Below are 17,444 nucleotides of genomic sequence, written 5' to 3'. Positions count from 1 at the left end.
TTTCTGTGAGGCACAGGATGATTAGTGGAAGGTGTGCCTGTGCTTGCCATTCATCCCATATCCCTCATGTCACCAGACAGGGATGGTGGCTTCTTGCTACTCTTGTCTTTGGTGTGAAGCAGGGCTGGGTAGGTGCTTTGAGTCCTAAGGCAAAGCTCCTACAGTCTGCTAGAGCCTTTCCCCTCGAGCTCCTCTTGCGTTCGCTCCTGCAATTGGCAGGTGGAAAAAACCCACATAAAGACAACTCTATCTCATTGTCAGAGAAGGTTTTGGAAAGGTTACACTGCGAGTGCAGTTATTTAAAGTTCTGACATCAGACTCCCTCAAGTCTTAGGTGGCTGCATAGGAAATTATAGCTGACCTGCATAGGAAATGAGGTGTACTTTAAACTTGAGTGTCATAAAAAATCACTTTATCTAGACCAAGTGCAATCTTACCTACTATGCAGGTGACAGGACTTTACTTCTTTTAGTGATGCTGGGTTGGAAAGAAAGTCTTCATTTTCACGGTGGTTTAAAAGGTTAAACGGAGCACAGTACAGAACCTGCTGTAGAAGATCTGCAGGCTAAGCCTGAAGTCCCTGACTGCTACAAGAACACCCAATTCAGCTCTGAGAGCTCTGTGTGCTGATTGTGCTGCTGTTAGTTTTGGACAAAATCAGACAGGCTGATAATAGAACATAATGCATCAAGATGAAAAAATAAATAAATCTGTGTTAACATGTTAGGGAAAACAAGAGTTGTCTCACTTTTCAGTGTTTCTTGATTGAATCATGACCTTGTTAATAAGATACTGTGTGCGTTAATAAGCTACTATGTGTATTTTGTGATATGTGGTTTGACTTAAAGGTTACAAAAATGTAGTTGACAACGTAATTAGAGGCCATGTTAAACAAGTTGAAGAACAGGTGGCTGAGAGGTGGTAAAAGACATGGGCAGCTGCTGTAAAGTGAAAAGGTTGTGAACAATCAACACAGACAAGGGGTTGTGAACAATCTTACAATGCTCACGTGGTTATAGAGTTGAAAAATACACTTTATTAGAAGGATATTTGATTTATTGGAGAGAGGGTTGAGAGTTGCCTTTATCAATTTACACCTGTCTCCTTGGAGAATAGTTTTTATCACACGGTTGTTTCTTTAGCTGAGTCAGTGTGATCCAGTGAACAGAAGCCAAAACTAGATAAGAGAACTAGAGATAAGATACAGCTCTTAACAGTAGTGGCAAATAAACAGGTGAACTTCTTGTCTAGATATCTTTGCCAATTAAAGTCTTTAAATCAAAATAGATACCTGTCTTAGATATGCTATTGTTTAAATGCAGTGTGGATGTAGAAAGACAGCTTTTTGCTGTGCAATAGTTCCTTTAGTGGTCCTGTAGCTTTTAAACATGGGGAGTTCTCTCAGCTGGTGCAAACAGACATGAGTGAAGCTGCACAGTTTATAAGTAAAGTCATTTGCTCAGCTGCTGCAAGTCACAGTAAGCTCTGACACTGGGAGGTTCTCCTTCTTGGGTATCTGGATCACTGGGAAGGAATTTTCAGTACAAAAATAGTATTTCCTGGTTAAGGAAACTCCGTGGGTCAGGGAGTGCCACTCTTCCTCATCCTCCCCAAACATGGATCAGTATTTGAAGATGACAGAATCACAGAATTATTAGGGTTGGATGGGACCTTTGGAGATCATCCAGTCCAACCTGCCAAGGCAGGTGACACAGAACACACTGAGGGTGGCTTTGGAATTTCTCCAGAGGAGGGAGACCCTATGACCTCCCTGGGCAGCCTGTTCCCATGCTCAGCCACCCTCGGTGTAAAGTAGTTCTTCAAAATGTCTCAAAAGACAGTCATAGGTATCACAAACCCTTTTTTTTCTGTTCTGTGATCTTTGGAGATCTGTCTTTCCTTAACAAATGGAAATCAGGAGAAATCTCTGAGAGGTGACATGTCACATGGATGGAAAACATAATTTTGCACAGTGTAGTAGCTCACCACCTGATGGGTGATTGATGGCAGAGTTTTCATGGGGTTAATTATGCTTTACTGAGCAGAAGTTATCTAATATATCTCTATGAACACTATCATATATATTGTCTATATCTTATATATATACTTTTTTCACTCTGATGTGCACAGAACATCCGCAGAGGTAGTGAGACGCTGGGTTTGAGCTGGAGGAAGGTGTTTGCTGCTGGTGGTGTGTTTTGCTGCTGTGACCTGTTTGAAGTGGGTTTGCAGCCTTTCAGGATCGGGCCACTGGGAAGTGACAGCCACAGTTAAATCAGGCTCTGTTGTCTGAGCAAGCTCTGCCTCGTTTGCTGCTGATCAAAAGCACTTGGTGAAAGGTGCAGCTTGGATTCTTAAAAGCATCTCATTATAGGTTATATTTAGAAGTGGGAAGAATATATTATTAATTACAAGGATGCTCCAAAGCGAAGAAACTGTTTAATCTGTGCCCTTGATGAACAGAAAAGTTCCTGTACTGAAGGAAGGTTATGCAATTAGCAGTATGTTCATTAGGAGTTCATCAGATAGCAAACTATGCTTATCTTCAGGATAGTACTGCAATATCTGATGATTTCCTAGTTATTGCCTAAGTGATAAGAGTGAGAGACAGGAACTGTCACAAGAAAACTTGTATAATACAGTTTACATATCTATTATCTGCTAGTTTATATGTGTATAAATAGATATATAAATTTTACATCCCAATTTACAGGCTAAGTACTCTCTTGTTGCCTTACTGTGAACTGGAGTTAGAAGTTGCCCCCACATATTTCTTGGCTTATGTAGTTGCTAAATGAGCACAGTGTGTGGACACTGTGAGGATCATTACAGAAGATCCATCCCAGTATCCTTCTGGATGTTTGCTTCGACCTGTCTGGTACTCTCAAATCCAGTCTGTGTACTGGCCCTGTAAAACAGAGCCACCTTTGCAGAAGCATTTCTCTAACCAAAGTGATTTTTGTAATTACTTTCAGTACTTTCAAAATACTGTGTTCTTTCCAGTCTTCACGTTCAGACTTCTATCTGGTAATTGATTTTTGTTAATGGTGTGATATATTCAGGTGAATTTTTTTTAAACTGTGCTTAAAAACCTAGTTTTGAGTTGAGCATTAATTTACTTCCAAAGAAGTAGAGAAGTCAAGAGCATAAATATGCCAGAATATGTATGAAATAAGCTGCCATCTGGAATTTGTTTCTGGATTTGCTGTAATAGAAATGGAGCACTCTGGTATGCCTATTTTGGGGAATTCTAGAAATTAATATATGGGAAGAAAAATAGATAAATCTGTCCTGGTGCTCTGCTCAGCTGCTTGTATAAGAATTTGACAAGCGACCAAGGTGATTATTTCTGTGAGGCTTGTACTAAGTGAAATACTGCTAGTGAAAAGAATGAATTATTTTTAGAAACTAATGTTTAACAGTTCAGGGTCACAGTGCCACAGATTTGAAGAGACTCTAGAAAACTCCATCATTTTTATCTATAAATCAAAACCACTCAAATAACGTTTGATTCAATAAAAAGTAAATTTGTCTCTTATCTAAAAGTATCTCTGCAGAAATCGTTCCAAGATGCTTTCAAACTGCTGAGTTACGAATCCACACAGGGAGGGATGATTGATTTATTGTGTGCTGCAATCTGGAGTATTTTATCACTGAATCTTTAGTGCAGAAAGTTGATGTTGTTAAAGCTGCAACATATTTAGACCAAGAGCCTGGGAATAAAGAAGGAGGCATTACTGCATCAGTACAGATCAGGAGAATAATGTTATTTACCTGTGTTTCTGTAGAGATCAGCTCTTGCCACAGTCTCTTCTAAGTCAGACCATGAGGGATAGGCTTTGTAAGTCAAGGCTTGAGAGTGTGCTCTGGTGTGCCCATGGGATGCCCAGGTAATGGATTTAGGCTGTGCTTAGGCACGTGGCTGATACCTGAACAGATGACAAAAGGCTTGTAATAGTTCACACTTGGGTAGTGGAGGGCTGGGGCTGTTCCCAGCTGTGCACTTTGGCTCACAAGGCCAGCGTGGGCCCCGAGGCTTCATTCAGAGCTAAACACTTCAATTTGTCAGCTGTGGGGCTGCGTGAGAAAGTTGGAAAGTTGTTCAAAAATCTGTTTGCCCACAAGGCTCGGGAATCACTGATCTGGGGCAGGGAACAAGTTTTCCTTTCATAAGTTGCATTTCCCGGGGTTAATTAGCTGACTTCCATTCATGCCCAGCTTGTACCGCCTTAACCTCCCGACTCTCATTTCTTCCTTGACACTCTTCTTTCTTCCCAGAGCATGTCTGTGTTTGAACTTCGCTGATTCCCAGCTAAACTGTACCAGTCTGTGCTGGGTCAGCTGTTACCCTTCAGTGTTTTATTCTCCTAAGGCTTGCCTGAATCAGAACTGCCTTGAAAGCATCACGCATCACTAATCAGGGGGGAACGCTGTGGGTCAGGGTAGATTTTTAAAGGCTGTCTGTAGCCAGAGTTAGTTTTTCCCAGTAGGCATCCCTAGATTCAAGCAGAGGTGGAAGATCTCTGTTGAGGAACAGAGCTCTGCTCTGAACCATGCCAGAGGTTGAGTTCTGTTTGATTTCTGGGCTATAGGAAAGACAAAACCCTTTTGTTTTGTTTTGTTTTCCTTTTTCATTTTTTCCCCCTGACCTCCCCCATTACTGTTAATGCAGAAGGGAGGGGAGACTGAACTGCATTACAGCTGGCAATGTGTACACAGACTGACAGGGTAATTGCTGTAGACAGTGGTGGGATGGGAGGTTTGACAGGACAACGTTGCACATCACTCACTTTCAAACTAGCTCTAAAAACAATAGAGTTTAAAGAAGATGTGTTCAGGGTAGAAAAAAGGGGAATATTTTATCTGACCTTCTTAAACAAAGCCATGTCATTGCTGGAATTTTTTTAAAGCTTTGCTTTTGATTGAGAATGAAAAATGCCTCTTACAAAAGGGAATAATTAATAGCTTTACTATTAGAAAACTATCTCTAAAGAAAATTTTGAGTCCTGGGTTTTGCTGGCAGGCCTGTGTATTTGCTAACTAGCAAAGTCAACTGTCAGTTTATTATTAAATTGTTTGAGATCAGCAGTGCACATTGCTGCTTTAGTTAAGCCAAGATCAGGATCTTCAGCTGTTCTCATTTCTTACTTTGATATCTAAGTTTTTCCCTGTGTTTATTACCAGTATCTTCTCTCCTTTCCTCTGTGGCAAGCTAAGGGTCTGAGATCGGTGAAGCTCATTGGTGAAGAGAAAATAAAGTTTTAAGTAGTACTTAGAGTAGAACTCTAATGTGGAGACTCAGGTTTTCAGTAGCCAGAATAATGTCTTAAGTGTCACAACTCCTCTTGAAGACAAAGGTCTGCCCTGGCTTAGAGGTGGAGCAGAGAGAGGTTTGGTGATTTCATGAGGAGGGACTATGTTAGGGGTTTGAACACTTCTCCATATTAAGTCCAGGGTAAACAACAGATTTTCCTCTTCTATCGAGGAGTTTCTGTTGTTTGCCTTTTCTGCCTTGTCCTGGGGAGTCTTGCCCTTCAGCTCTGCAACAAGCAGGGTGCTGGTCATAGTTGTTGGGTATGTTAGCATTGTCCAGAATCTCTATAAAATGCTAGTAAAGATTGGAATCCCAGGGTTATGTCTCATTCACGTTTATTAAAGGATTCATTCATCGCTGGCCAAATCAATGCTTAGGGGCATTTAACTGAGATATCCAAGAGATATCAGAGTACTACTGATCACACAAAGGTGGGCTGGGGGGAGTAGAAAGCCAAGACAGTCCAAGGACTGACCTTGTTGAGGAATTGCCAACCCTCTGTGTGGACATGGCAAGTGTCCTCTGGGAAGGAAACTTTGGTCTCAAGGTGTTTGGGCATGTAGGGAATAAACCTTTACAATGTTTTCTTGAATTCTCATGTGTGCAATGGCAGGTATATGAAATGTAGTTTGTTTGGGAGCATAAAACCCTTCTGTATCATGTACATCTTTCTCGTGCCTAATAACCTGTCATGATCTCTTAGAAACTGGTCTCTCTGTGCACAACCAGACGTGACAGTGTGGGAATGTCACCATGTATTCTACAAACACCAGTAAAACACTGTTGTTTTACAAGTGCTAGACAGTTACTAAATTGAAATTTAATGAGGCTCTGCTGACTGCTGTTAAACATCTGGTCTTAGTTTGTAAACTCTGAAACTTCAGAAGTATGACCATGAGGATGGGTTAAAGGCAGTTAAAAAGCTTCCTGATTCCTGCTGAAAGCATCACAATTTTCCTATAGTTTGAGACCAAGGAGAATCATGTAATCATCTAGTTTGACCTCCCATTTACCAAGGACCATTAACACAGACTTGGATTTACCCAAAATGAACCAAGTCACTTGAGTTTAAGGACTTTATTTCACAGCAGCAGGGCCTATTGGGCATATCAGGAAGAGAACAGAAGTGCCATCAAAACTGTATCTCCCAAAGCTCTGAAATGAATTAGGTGAGACGTGCTCAGATGATTGCAGCAAGTGAGCATTTGCTATGTTTACAGGAAGACAAAATCAGCTGAAGTCCTGCCAGTCAGACTGAGGGAAGGAAATGCTTTGCATAGCCAAGTTTGATGGTAGTTTTGATTTTTGAAGTGGATGAGTAAGAGATAGCAGTCAGAAATCTAAGGAAAAGTGATGCACTGAAAGCCCAGGAGTACTAGTCCTTTCTGTCCAGCGTGCTGTCTTGGGCTGTGCCAATATTCAGTATTCTGGGAGAAGTTTACAAATAAACTGTAAGTGTGTCAGGATAGCTTTGAACTTGGGTAAAGAATCGCTTCCTGACCCATGTAGATGATTCAAGTCATGAGATATGAAGCTTAGTTATTCATTAATATAAAACCTGATGCCATTTGTCTTTCCTCTTGCCCTGTACTCAAATAGAGTTTATACTACTTGTTAAACCTATTGGCCTTATACCTGAGAATCATTTTCTTTATTCAGGTTGTTTGTAGTGTCTGTGTTTGAAACACAGCTTTTCCTGTGAAAGCTACCTCACTGTTACTCTGTCAGAAAGTCTATATTTCAGTAATTACAATTAATCCTGGGATTTTGAATTCCTGATGATTTCACTCTGATGTCAGAGGTGATAATCACCAACGTGATAATCTGCTCAAAAGCAGGGTGCATGCTATCTCTTTTAGACATGCTGAATCCTTTGTACACTAAGCTTATTTTCTCCCTCCAGTTTCTAGGTAGAGGAATTGGAGGCTCATCAAAGACTCCCAAGCCATGCTGTTGTAAAGAAGCCTTTCTTAGAAGCACACAAGAACTGAGATAATAAGGGCTGTACTATGCAGTGCAATGGGGTGAAATCTGTGTAAATCCTTTTCTGTTCCCCTGGGAACTTCTGGACATGAGTCACCATCAAACAAATCACACTATAGGAGATAACTATTTATCAGGTTTATCAACTGTTAATACAGTCCTTGACTTTTTACAGTACAGATTCTTAGTAGCCTTTTCTAGTCTGTCTTTTGAGTTGTTTATAGTAATTTTTGCTGAAAGTTTAAAGGTGGTGCCTATAGGTTAATTATCTTTTTGTGCAGTAAGACTAGATTTTCATGATTTCTCTATCTTTACATGCTCCCACAAGGGGTTATGGCAAGTGTGTACTTACACACTCAAAAATGTAGAGTCAGGTAGTAGCAATCCAAGCTCCCATGTCCTGGGAATCAGGGTTGCCAGCATGCCCCAGTTCTGACCAGCACAGACCATCCTGTGCTCAGCAGAAGGTCACTGCCTTTGTCAACAAAGGCACTGTTTGTGGGGGTTTGATCTCATTCCAAGTCCAACTGCTGTAATCTTAATTCACTTAAACCTCTAATCATGACATTTTTTTTGGCCTGGGCTGGCTTCAGCTGGAAATGTAAAGTTGCCTTTACTTTCTCTATGATGTCAAGTGTATGTGTCACGCAGATGTGGTGAGCAAACCAAATGCATGCAGTGGCACTGGCTTTAGTTGAAGCTGCAAGTTCACCGAAGTCTTGCCATCCCAGCAGGCTGATGCTTTAGTGTGTTGGTCCACATGACAGAAGGGAGAGCTCCCTGCAGCTGCAGACCTTTGTGGGAACAATTCTTTGGTTGGCATTCCCCATAACATGTTTGGCCTGTCTGTGTTGCTAGATCTGATGTATCTTGAAGGGCTAAGGGCAGTAAACCAAAGCAACAGCAACCTGTCCTGAGCTGCAGAGTGAACTGGTGGGTGAACAGCGTAGCAGCCAGTGTTCCCAGCACCCACCCTGAGGTGGGAGAGGAGGCAGGGGAAGGAAAATACCAGTGCAGACACACCTTCTGCTGTGATAGCAATTCACATCACAGGATGGATTTTAAAGTGTTTCTTATGCACCTTAAATACTTCAATGGGAAAGTTTGAGATGTAAGTCAGCAGTGAGTGTAGACTGGGATGTACATTCATACACACATACATATATGGAGAACTATATATTCAGACTTGTGACTGAGATGTTTTTCTGAGTCAAAAATCTTCAGTAATTAGGAGCTCTGTGTTCTGAATTCCCCTAAGCAATCTCTGCCTGTCAGCTCCCTCCCTTTTAACAGTTTTGCTTGTTTTGTCTGGAAACATAGAGAGTCTAGTCCTGTACTTGGACAGGTATGAACACTTATTTTGTTCTTGGTACATGTCTGAAATAGGACTGCCAGCTATGACAGGGCAATATTTGAGGAGGGGAGGTCCTTGTTAAAAAACATTCCTTTAAAAGAAGGCCGACTGCTGCAGGAAAGAGGGAGGTAGGAATTTTAAGTTCCATAGTAAAGGTGGAAATTTTGCAGGAACGGTTTATTGGCATGGCAGGAATTAATGAAACCATTTTATTATGGCATTTTCTATGTTGTAGAAAAAAGTTTTGGGTTGGAATTTTTCTTCTGAAGAACCTGGGAAAAACACAAGGGGCAGTCTGGAGAGGATGGGGAGTTATTTCACCAGAGATAGAGAAGCTGTTCAGACCTGTAAGATGATGTATTTCCACAAAGGGCATTCTTTTCAGTCTGCTGATGAAAAGTCTTGTGGGTTTCCCACCAGTAGAAGCTGCTTAATTGCATTTTGTGTATGCTCTTAGAGTACCTGTTTGGTGAGAACCTGACAAATGGTCTTCTGAAAGTAAATCAATTTTGTTTTCTTGGGCTTTCTTGAATATACATGATGTCCGGAGCCTGAAAAGCACAGCAGTGGCACAAGAGGAAGCAAACAGTGGGGCGCCAGTTAGGCTCTATGGTTCTCTGAAAGACTTTGTAGCCTCCTATAAAGAAAAAGAAGAATGTGCTATTGGTGGTAGTGAGTAAATGGAACCTTCTTGTCTTCTTTGCTCTTGTCTCCTTATAAATAAACCATTGTTGTCCATCCTTGGCATTTGCAGTTCATTGTGATAAATTGGTCTTGATGTGTCTGACATTTCAACCAAGTTGTTTAATGGTGCTTTTCTGAAAAGGCAGATCTTGCTATAACATTGGTCCAGAATATATCCAGGGGAAGAGCACTCACCATCACACGTAGCACTAACCCTTTCCTTCCTGGGAGGATGAAGAGGGAAGTAGGAAGTAAACATTTTGGTCACGTCAGCACAAAAGGCCTGGGTTTGTGTAAGCAGAGCACAGAAACAGGAATGTTGAGTCTGGATTGCAGTTGCTAAAAGCCTGTTTCGTAGTGTGGACAGCAGCATTGACTTCACTTGCATTGCTGCAGCATCTCGGGTGAAAGGGGAGGAAAAAACCCCAACTTGCTGAAAAATAGATGTATTTTTACCAAAATTATGTTTTGAGTTTTATGCAAGATGCTTTATCTGTTACCTGCCTGTGCTTACAAGTCATTGACTTCCATGCAACAATTGCTTGGGTACAGAAACCACTGGAATGCAAAGATTTGATGAACTGTGACCAACAGCAGCTTCTGTTGCTGCATCCCTGAAAGTTCAGGCTTTGATTTACAGATCTTAAATGTCTATAATTACTCTGTCAGGGAGATGATTAACAGAGAGATTGCTTTCCATAAAAAAGGAGTCTTGTGCCTATACCTTTCCAACCTTTGAGCTTCCCAAAGTTATTAAGCATCTGCCCAAAGCAACCAAGCAAAAGTAATGCCCATATTTATGTGACCAATAAATAACCTTTTTCCTGGTTAATGATCCCACTGTGTGATAATACCATTTTATAATTATATTTCACCTTCTTCAAAATCAGATGTGTAGAATGTGTTCTCACCTGTCTTGACCCACTTAGTTCTGAATGGAGATTTATTATGAGGATGAAAAAACTGATCCTACTTGGCATCGAAACAAACTTTCCTTTCCTTCACCACAGCCTGAGCAAGAAGAACTAGAACAATTTTTTTGAGATGTGAACCAATAACCTATTTAACAAATGTCTCCGTGACTTTTTTGGTCTCCCAGCTTTCCCGGTATGCCAGTCCAATCCAGACCTTGTCCCTGAATGCAGTCAGGGGACAAACGTTTTGGAGACTTTAGAAATGGTGTCCCTCTGTATGATATTTGTGGCAAAAAGCCCTTTTTTCCACCAATGCTGCCTCAGAAAACCGAGGCAGCCCCTGCTGATGGGGTTGGATTCCCCTCCCCACAGCAAGGCAGTGTGCCTTTCATCTCCCCAGGCCTCCTGTGCTGCCTCATACACATGACAGCACATATATATCCTGGTCCCTTTCCAGACATTGCCCCCTTTCTCCTCAGAGTTGCCCCCTTTCTCCTCAGAGGGGCTGATGGCAGCAAGGTGAGTCCTCCAGCCCCTCCCTCCCTGGCCTCATTCTGCTGGAGTGCCGTCTGTTGTGTGTCTCTCTATGGAGGCTTAGAAGAAATAAAATTATAGTGATTTGGCTGCAGATTTATGTTTTCCAGCACAACATTCTGCAGGCTCACAGCTGTGCGTGTGAGGGCCGGGTAAGGCCGGCAGAAGCGGTATTTTTGGGGTGATCCCATCATGCTGAGGGGCTGTGGGATGCCTAGGCCAAGTGGACCATTTTAGCTCCATTTTTTTCACGTTTAAGGGGGCTACTGGTTGCCAGTCAGCTGCCAGAGAATTTTTTGTTTCTTATCCATGAATTGCTTGGCCCTATTCAAGGATGGCTCACCCTGGCACACAGCTCTGGGGAGAGCTCTGCTGCTGTGAGGCCTCACCGGCCTCCTCGAGGGTGAGGGCAAACACCTCGTTTTACACCATTTGGCACAGCTGGCAGGTGACCTGGTTTTCAGAGGTGCTGTCTGACTTCTGTGGAAGGACACAGAGCTCAGTGTCACCAAGTGTCCCTGCAGCTGTGCACTATAAACCTGCAGCTTAAAGGGACTGGGGCTGAGGGGAAAATGTGGGATGTGGGTCCTGGCCTGTAGCAGGGCAGTGATCTGAGCTGGCAGATACACTGATCCTGGTGAGATGGGTTTTTTTTCTCACCTGCTGGAAAAATAATCAGAAAGCCTAAGCAAGGATCCCTTTTTTTCCTCCCCCCTGTAATCATGCAACATTCATAAATGTTATTTAGGCATGCACCAAGCAAATTTCAACAGAAATGCTGTCATGCCTCAGGATTGTAAAACTTCATTACATCTGTTATTAACTGTCTGTCTATGGCAGGACCTAATTTGTCTTGAAGTACTGGTTGCCCACAGCTTCTCAAAACAGCTTCTTACAGAGAAATCCTGGGATTAAATGGCACTGCTCTCCAAGTGGCTGATTGATGCTTTGGGGCTGTAAGATGCCCTTTCACAACCTTCTTGTGCAGGTGGAAAGGGAGAGGTATAATTTTCCTCCTCTCTCACTCAGCACTTGGGAAGCTGATTCTCTTTGCATAAATACCTTTAGCAGGGTAATGTGAAAATTTTAATTTAGAATTTAGGTTCATCCCCTTTCAGTAGGCCTGCAGCATTATCATAATTAATACCAATGGAAGAACTATTTGAAAACATGTAATTTTTTAAGAGAAAAATTGTTGTTTAATAAGCAAATCCTACCAATCTGGATGATGATTCCAGAATGCTAAGCAATTGTTTAAACTGTGAAATATTTTTCATTTCAGCAGCCTTGTCACAATAAATGTAGATCTGTTGCTCTTTACACTAGTATGAAGGGGGGGAAAAAAGGAATTTTAGCAATGCAAACTAGTTATAAGAGAATGAGCTTCACAGCTTAGTTGGTTCCAGATAAATCTGGCAGATTTTTTTTTTCATAGTTGTGTTCTTACATGTGCTGGGGTTTTTGCTTCTGCAGGTCTTCCCATGTCTCCATGTCTTAGATCAGAGTCGTCTTTAATTTACACACTTTCAGCTAAGTTTGTTTAACATGTGGGTTCATACTTGTGCTTTCCACTTTTTCCTCAGGTTTAGTGACCATAATCTGCCCAGATCATTGAATTTGCATTACCAAACATATAAGTACACCCTTATACTAAAATTAGGCAATTCCTTTTTCCTGTCTTAATTTGAGGTGATATTTTCAGAGTCATTTATCCAATACTGCTGCTGCTGTGTGCAGGGTGCTGGTGTGTTCATACGATGTTAGCAATGTTTAGAATTGTGTTTAACTTGTGGTTTTTTCTTTTTTCCTTTTTTTTCTTAATCCTTCCAGCCAAGCAAGTATGTCCATCTGAAAAAATTAGCTGTGGAGACTTAAGCAACAAATGTATCCCATCGTCCTGGAGATGTGATGGGCAGAAGGATTGTGAAAGTGGTATTGATGAGGCTGGCTGCACTCCTGGTGAGTTAGAGGAATACTTTAATACATATGCAGCTTCTCCATTTAGGACCATAAAAGTTCTATAGTGACTGTTACAAATTGAATGTAAAGGGATGACTTTTCCTGCCAACAGTTTTTTTTCTCTCTACACTTGCAGTGCTAAGTAGTGAATTTTAGAAAAAAAGCAGAAAGAAGGATTCTCCGGTTGGAGTTGGCTGGAGAATGAGTGAACTCTGTGGAGAATAAAGTATTCAGTATATTGAGAATTAAGTATTCTTTCACTACAGTAGCAGAATATGTTTAGTCAGTTTGGAACATGATTATCAGGGTTAATACCCAGAAGATGTGGAAAGGACTTAAATACAGTGTTCAAACCTTCCTCTGGGGTAGCCCAGCAGCTTAACACCGTGTCCTTCTCCCTGCAGAGTGTGGCCCTACAGGCTGAGGCCTCTGCTGGAATAGAATAGACAGGCCTGGACATTCCTTTATTGATGGCTTGTTGGTTCCGCTGGACAGAGAGAATGACACACTATGCACCGTAACTGTTTGAAATTCAGTCCTTAAATGGCCACTGCCTTTTATTAGGCCTTTCTCTGCTGCATGAAAGAGCTCTTTAACAGTGCTTGCACTCTGTGAAAACTCCTACACTGTAATCAAGCCATTTCTCAAACTGTCTTTTTGATAGACTAAACATATTTAGTTCTTTATGCTTCTTGTTGTCAAATATTTTCTTTTGAATGAATGCTTGACTCATTTTTGTGGCTTCCTTTGATATTCCAGTTGATTTTCAAACTTTCTTTTTATACAGACCTCCAGAATTTAGGGAATATCAGTCTTACCAGTCTGTGCAGAAGTAAAATCACCTCTCTAATACTGTTCCTAACTCTGTTCTTACTAAATTCCTTGTATGCAAACGATCCCAGGTTGTTAAGAAGCTCTCTAATTTTCTGTGTATTTATCCATCCATCAATATTTCTGGTGTTCTCCAGATTACTGGAGAAAGGGTTGAATGGTTACATGCAAACACATTCATGTTTCTTCATTTGAAAACTGAATTTTGGGCTCTAATACCTAACCAGTTCATAATCCACATTATATCTTTTTGTTGAAGTTGTATAACAAAATATGTTTTACATGAACATTTTGTGTTCTGAGTAAAATGCTCTGGATAAATTTATTTCTTTGCAGACAGCTTTATCAAAAAAAATCTTACCAAAGCTTTTAATTTTTTACTCTTTTACTTTCTGTTCCACAGTTTAGCACTCATTGTAAAAATATTTTTCTTTGTCCTTGTTTTACTTTTTCCTTTTTACTTGTTTTCTGTGTGAAACTCTTTAAGTGTTCTCTCTATAGCATGTGATTTTTTTTTCTTTGAACGGGAGGCTTGAATTAGAGGCAAGTTCAGAAGATAATTGTAACTGTTATTGAAAAAATTATTTTTTTCCCAATATGAGTTAGTGAAATTAGAACAATTTTTAGACTGGTGGCTGCCTCCTCTAATTTAATGCTGCTGCTGCTCACACCAGTAGGAGTTGTCTTATGGAGTCTTTCATTTATAACAAAAATCTACTAGAAATTCCTTTGAATTTTTTTTCAAGGCTTTAGGTAACTCCCCAAATGAATGTAAATGTGTTCTGAACACCACATAATTTCAGCGTAATGATGCTGTTAATGGATTTGGAAATCCATGAGTGTTTCTGTTCTTGATGTTTCAGCATCTCTGGTCTTATCTTCCACAGTTTTAGTGCCTGTGCAGGTTCTTAAAATGGAAATTTAATCCAAGGACAAATTAGCATCTTCTGATGGTTGTTGGGTAACTCGAGAGAAATGAATTAGTAGCTTTCATTAGTTCCTAATAACTGTTGTACCCTCATAGGGCACCACCGTGGTGGGAGCACACTGGGAATCTGCTGAGTCTCAGTGTGGGATGGGCTGTTCTCTGGCAAGAGGACCAGGCAGAAAGGCGCTGACAGGCAAATGTGGAGCATCCTGGGTGGGTGCAAACATCAAAGCTTTCAGCCCTAAGATCTCGGCTCAGCACCCTCAGGGACATTAAACTCTGAGAAGGAAGCAGGAGGTGCTGCTGAACTGCTGTAGTGGGAGCATTTCAGGGAGGTTGCTTGTCAAATTAAGGTCTTTTCCTCATGGATGAGAACAAATGTGTTAGCAGTTTAAACTCGGAGAGCTTGTGGAGGATTGATAGCTATCCTCTCTTTTATCCAAAGCTGATAAACCTCACTAAGCCTACCCACTGATACTCTGTTAACATTCCCATTTCTTCTCTGTTTAGAATCCTCCTTTCTCTGTTTTCTCTTATCTCAGCAGCACACAGTATCCTGACCAGTTCAGACATCTTCTTTTGCTTTGTTTTGTTGTTTTAATCTCTGCATTCATGTTTTTGTTCTCATTTTAAAAGAAGCCTCAGCCCTGTCACCCACGGCCCCTTGGAGCAGAGCACCCTGTCTTAGCTGAGGCTTCACTCTCACAGAGCTGACCAACTTGTCTATAAATAACACATCTTGCTGGATAAATGTTTGGAAGGGAATTTATTTGTGCTCAGAATAATTTCAGTGGTGAGAGCCTGCATGTGCAATAATCAAGTGGATGATGACTTGAAGATATTGTGAGTGAGGGCACCCAGAAGAAAACCCCTAAGCTCTTTCTAAATCCATGGTAATAAGGCTATTACTTTAACCTTGTGTGACATTTGAAACATACTTTATCTATGGATACTCCTTTTTATTGATAGGAATGACTGACTCTTAGAATTATAACTCTTCAGAAGGACTCAGTACAGAGTTTATGAATCTACTCGAGCCTGCATTTCTGCACTGGTAATTTGTACCACTAAAAATATTATATCCAGATACAGGAGCAAGGCTTGGTTGTGCTGAGGATATGCACTTGCCTGTCCCTGTGTCAGAATGTTCACAGTCCATGTTAAGGGAGGATCTACTTCAGGAGAGGAAAATTATTATTGTAGTAGAATCATCCAAAATATAGAACAGTGCAAGTGCATCATGGTTCTTCCTCCTCCAGCAGTTTGCTTTTCAGATACTGTTCTGGATTTGATAATTTTTGGTGGATTTTTCTTCTCAGAATGATGTAATTGCTTTTTGAATCAGTGTGAAATTTATCCAGTGTAAACACTGGCACAGCCAGCTGGAGGGAGAAGGCAGCTGTTCAGAAATTCGGGGATAGAAGTGTAGAATTTGAATAAGAGAATGCTCTGTTTGGGTTGGGTTCTCCTTTGTGCTTTGTATCAGCCACGTTTTTGGTGCATTGTCTTGCATAAATGGAAACAATGTGGTGCTCTGCATCCCTCTCCTTTGCTTTTAATCACTGTTGAAGACTTGCTGTTTCCATTAGCACCCTGTGATCTGAAAAGGGTTTGTCACAGCAGTGCTCAGAATATCTTTCTTCACAGGAGGAGAGATTTTGCAATCTTTATGCTGTCCTGTAACCCCCTTTAGGCAAAGGGTTCAGCTGCAGTTAGGAAGCTTTGGCCTTACTTGAGCTCAGGTATGCTGGAAAAAAATGCATCATCTCAAACAACAAATGAGTCAAATGTTTCTTTTGAGTTGCTCGTGTCCCCCTGTACAATCCATCCCTATAAAAAGCTGGTTTAGGAGTAAGCCAAGCAGACTGAATTCATCTGAAATAGGAGTCCTGTTTGCCATGAACAACAATTGAATAGATGAAATCTATTAAAATGAAAACCTCCACAGAGGTGTGTAAAACAGCCTTTGATGGCCTCTTAGGCCTGGTCTGGTACCAGGACTAGGAAAGCAACTATTTTCATCAGTAGTCTGGGCTCTGGCCCCATCCTAGTGCTGGGAAGCCACTGCCAATGGACAGTAAGGCACTTTATAGGTGGTGTTCATCCATAACAAGGAGAAAAAATGGTGTGATTTTCCCCCTGTGGGAGAACTTTCCAAGGAAGCAATGGCAACTGCAAGTTCTTGAACCTGCAGTGGATGAAGCAGCAGTGATTAGGGATCCAGATTTGTCTGTGATTGCACTAGGGATTAATTGCAGGTATTAATCCTTGCACGTAGGTAGGTAAGTGCCTGTCTGCCTAAATAATTTCCTGCCAGCAGGTAGGCTTTAAGAGCACTGCTAACTTCCAGTGCACAAACAACTTCTGAAAATGCGAATACCTGCCCTTTTTAAAGTAAGAGTATATAAAAAGAAGAAAAAAACTTAATTTTCAGTTTTTGGAGCAGAAGTAATTTGTGTCTTTACAATACTAAGTGTGTTGTAGTCATAGGTGAGGTTTAGTCCTCTGGCATAGACATCAACAGTTAATAATGTAAGAGCAGTCTTGAATTTGCTGGCTTGGAAGTGCTGGCATCCTCTTTCTTACTTCTCTGGTTAAGGTTTTCTGCTCATAGTGCACCTCACCTTTGTCAGGATTGGACAAGCTTAAGAGCCTAAAAGAGAAATTAAATGTGAGAGACTGTAATTAAAGCATCACAACAGAAAACATCACACAGTCTGGACTTTGCTAAGAGAGATAGTAACCAGTGTTTTGTCAGCTGCTCAGGAATGCAGAGAGCATTTGGGTGTGACTTGAGAACAGAAGAGCTGCCATCCTGTAACAGCTGCAATGGGCACTGAACCTCTTTAATGCACATATTGCTTGTTCCCCCTCACAGGACTCTGGGGTGATCAACAGAGAACACAAGGCTCTGGTCCCATCTCTTCTGATTGTGTTACTGGT

At 41.2% G+C, this 17,444-nt stretch overlaps 1 protein-coding gene across 3 annotated transcripts in view; it reads left to right on the top strand.

Annotated features, from left to right (window-relative positions):
* Positions 1-17,444, top strand: part of LRP8 (LDL receptor related protein 8) — a 171,147-nt gene that overhangs the window by 120,359 nt on the left and 33,344 nt on the right. For all 3 annotated transcript variants that reach the window (XM_027748654.2, XM_027748653.2, XM_039380566.1), the window contains one exon: positions 12,614-12,742. In XM_027748654.2, the coding sequence (XP_027604455.1) occupies positions 12,614-12,742 (129 nt within the window). The remainder of the gene's footprint in view (positions 1-12,613; positions 12,743-17,444) is intronic.

This window comes from Pipra filicauda, unplaced genomic scaffold (genome assembly GCF_003945595.2).
Source record: "Pipra filicauda isolate LSUMZ 115617 unplaced genomic scaffold, ASM394559v2 scaffold19_size4547281_pilon, whole genome shotgun sequence".
NCBI lineage: Eukaryota > Metazoa > Chordata > Aves > Passeriformes > Pipridae > Pipra > Pipra filicauda.
Note: the sequence above shows the minus strand (reverse complement) of the source record. Positions and strands in the feature narration are given on the sequence as shown.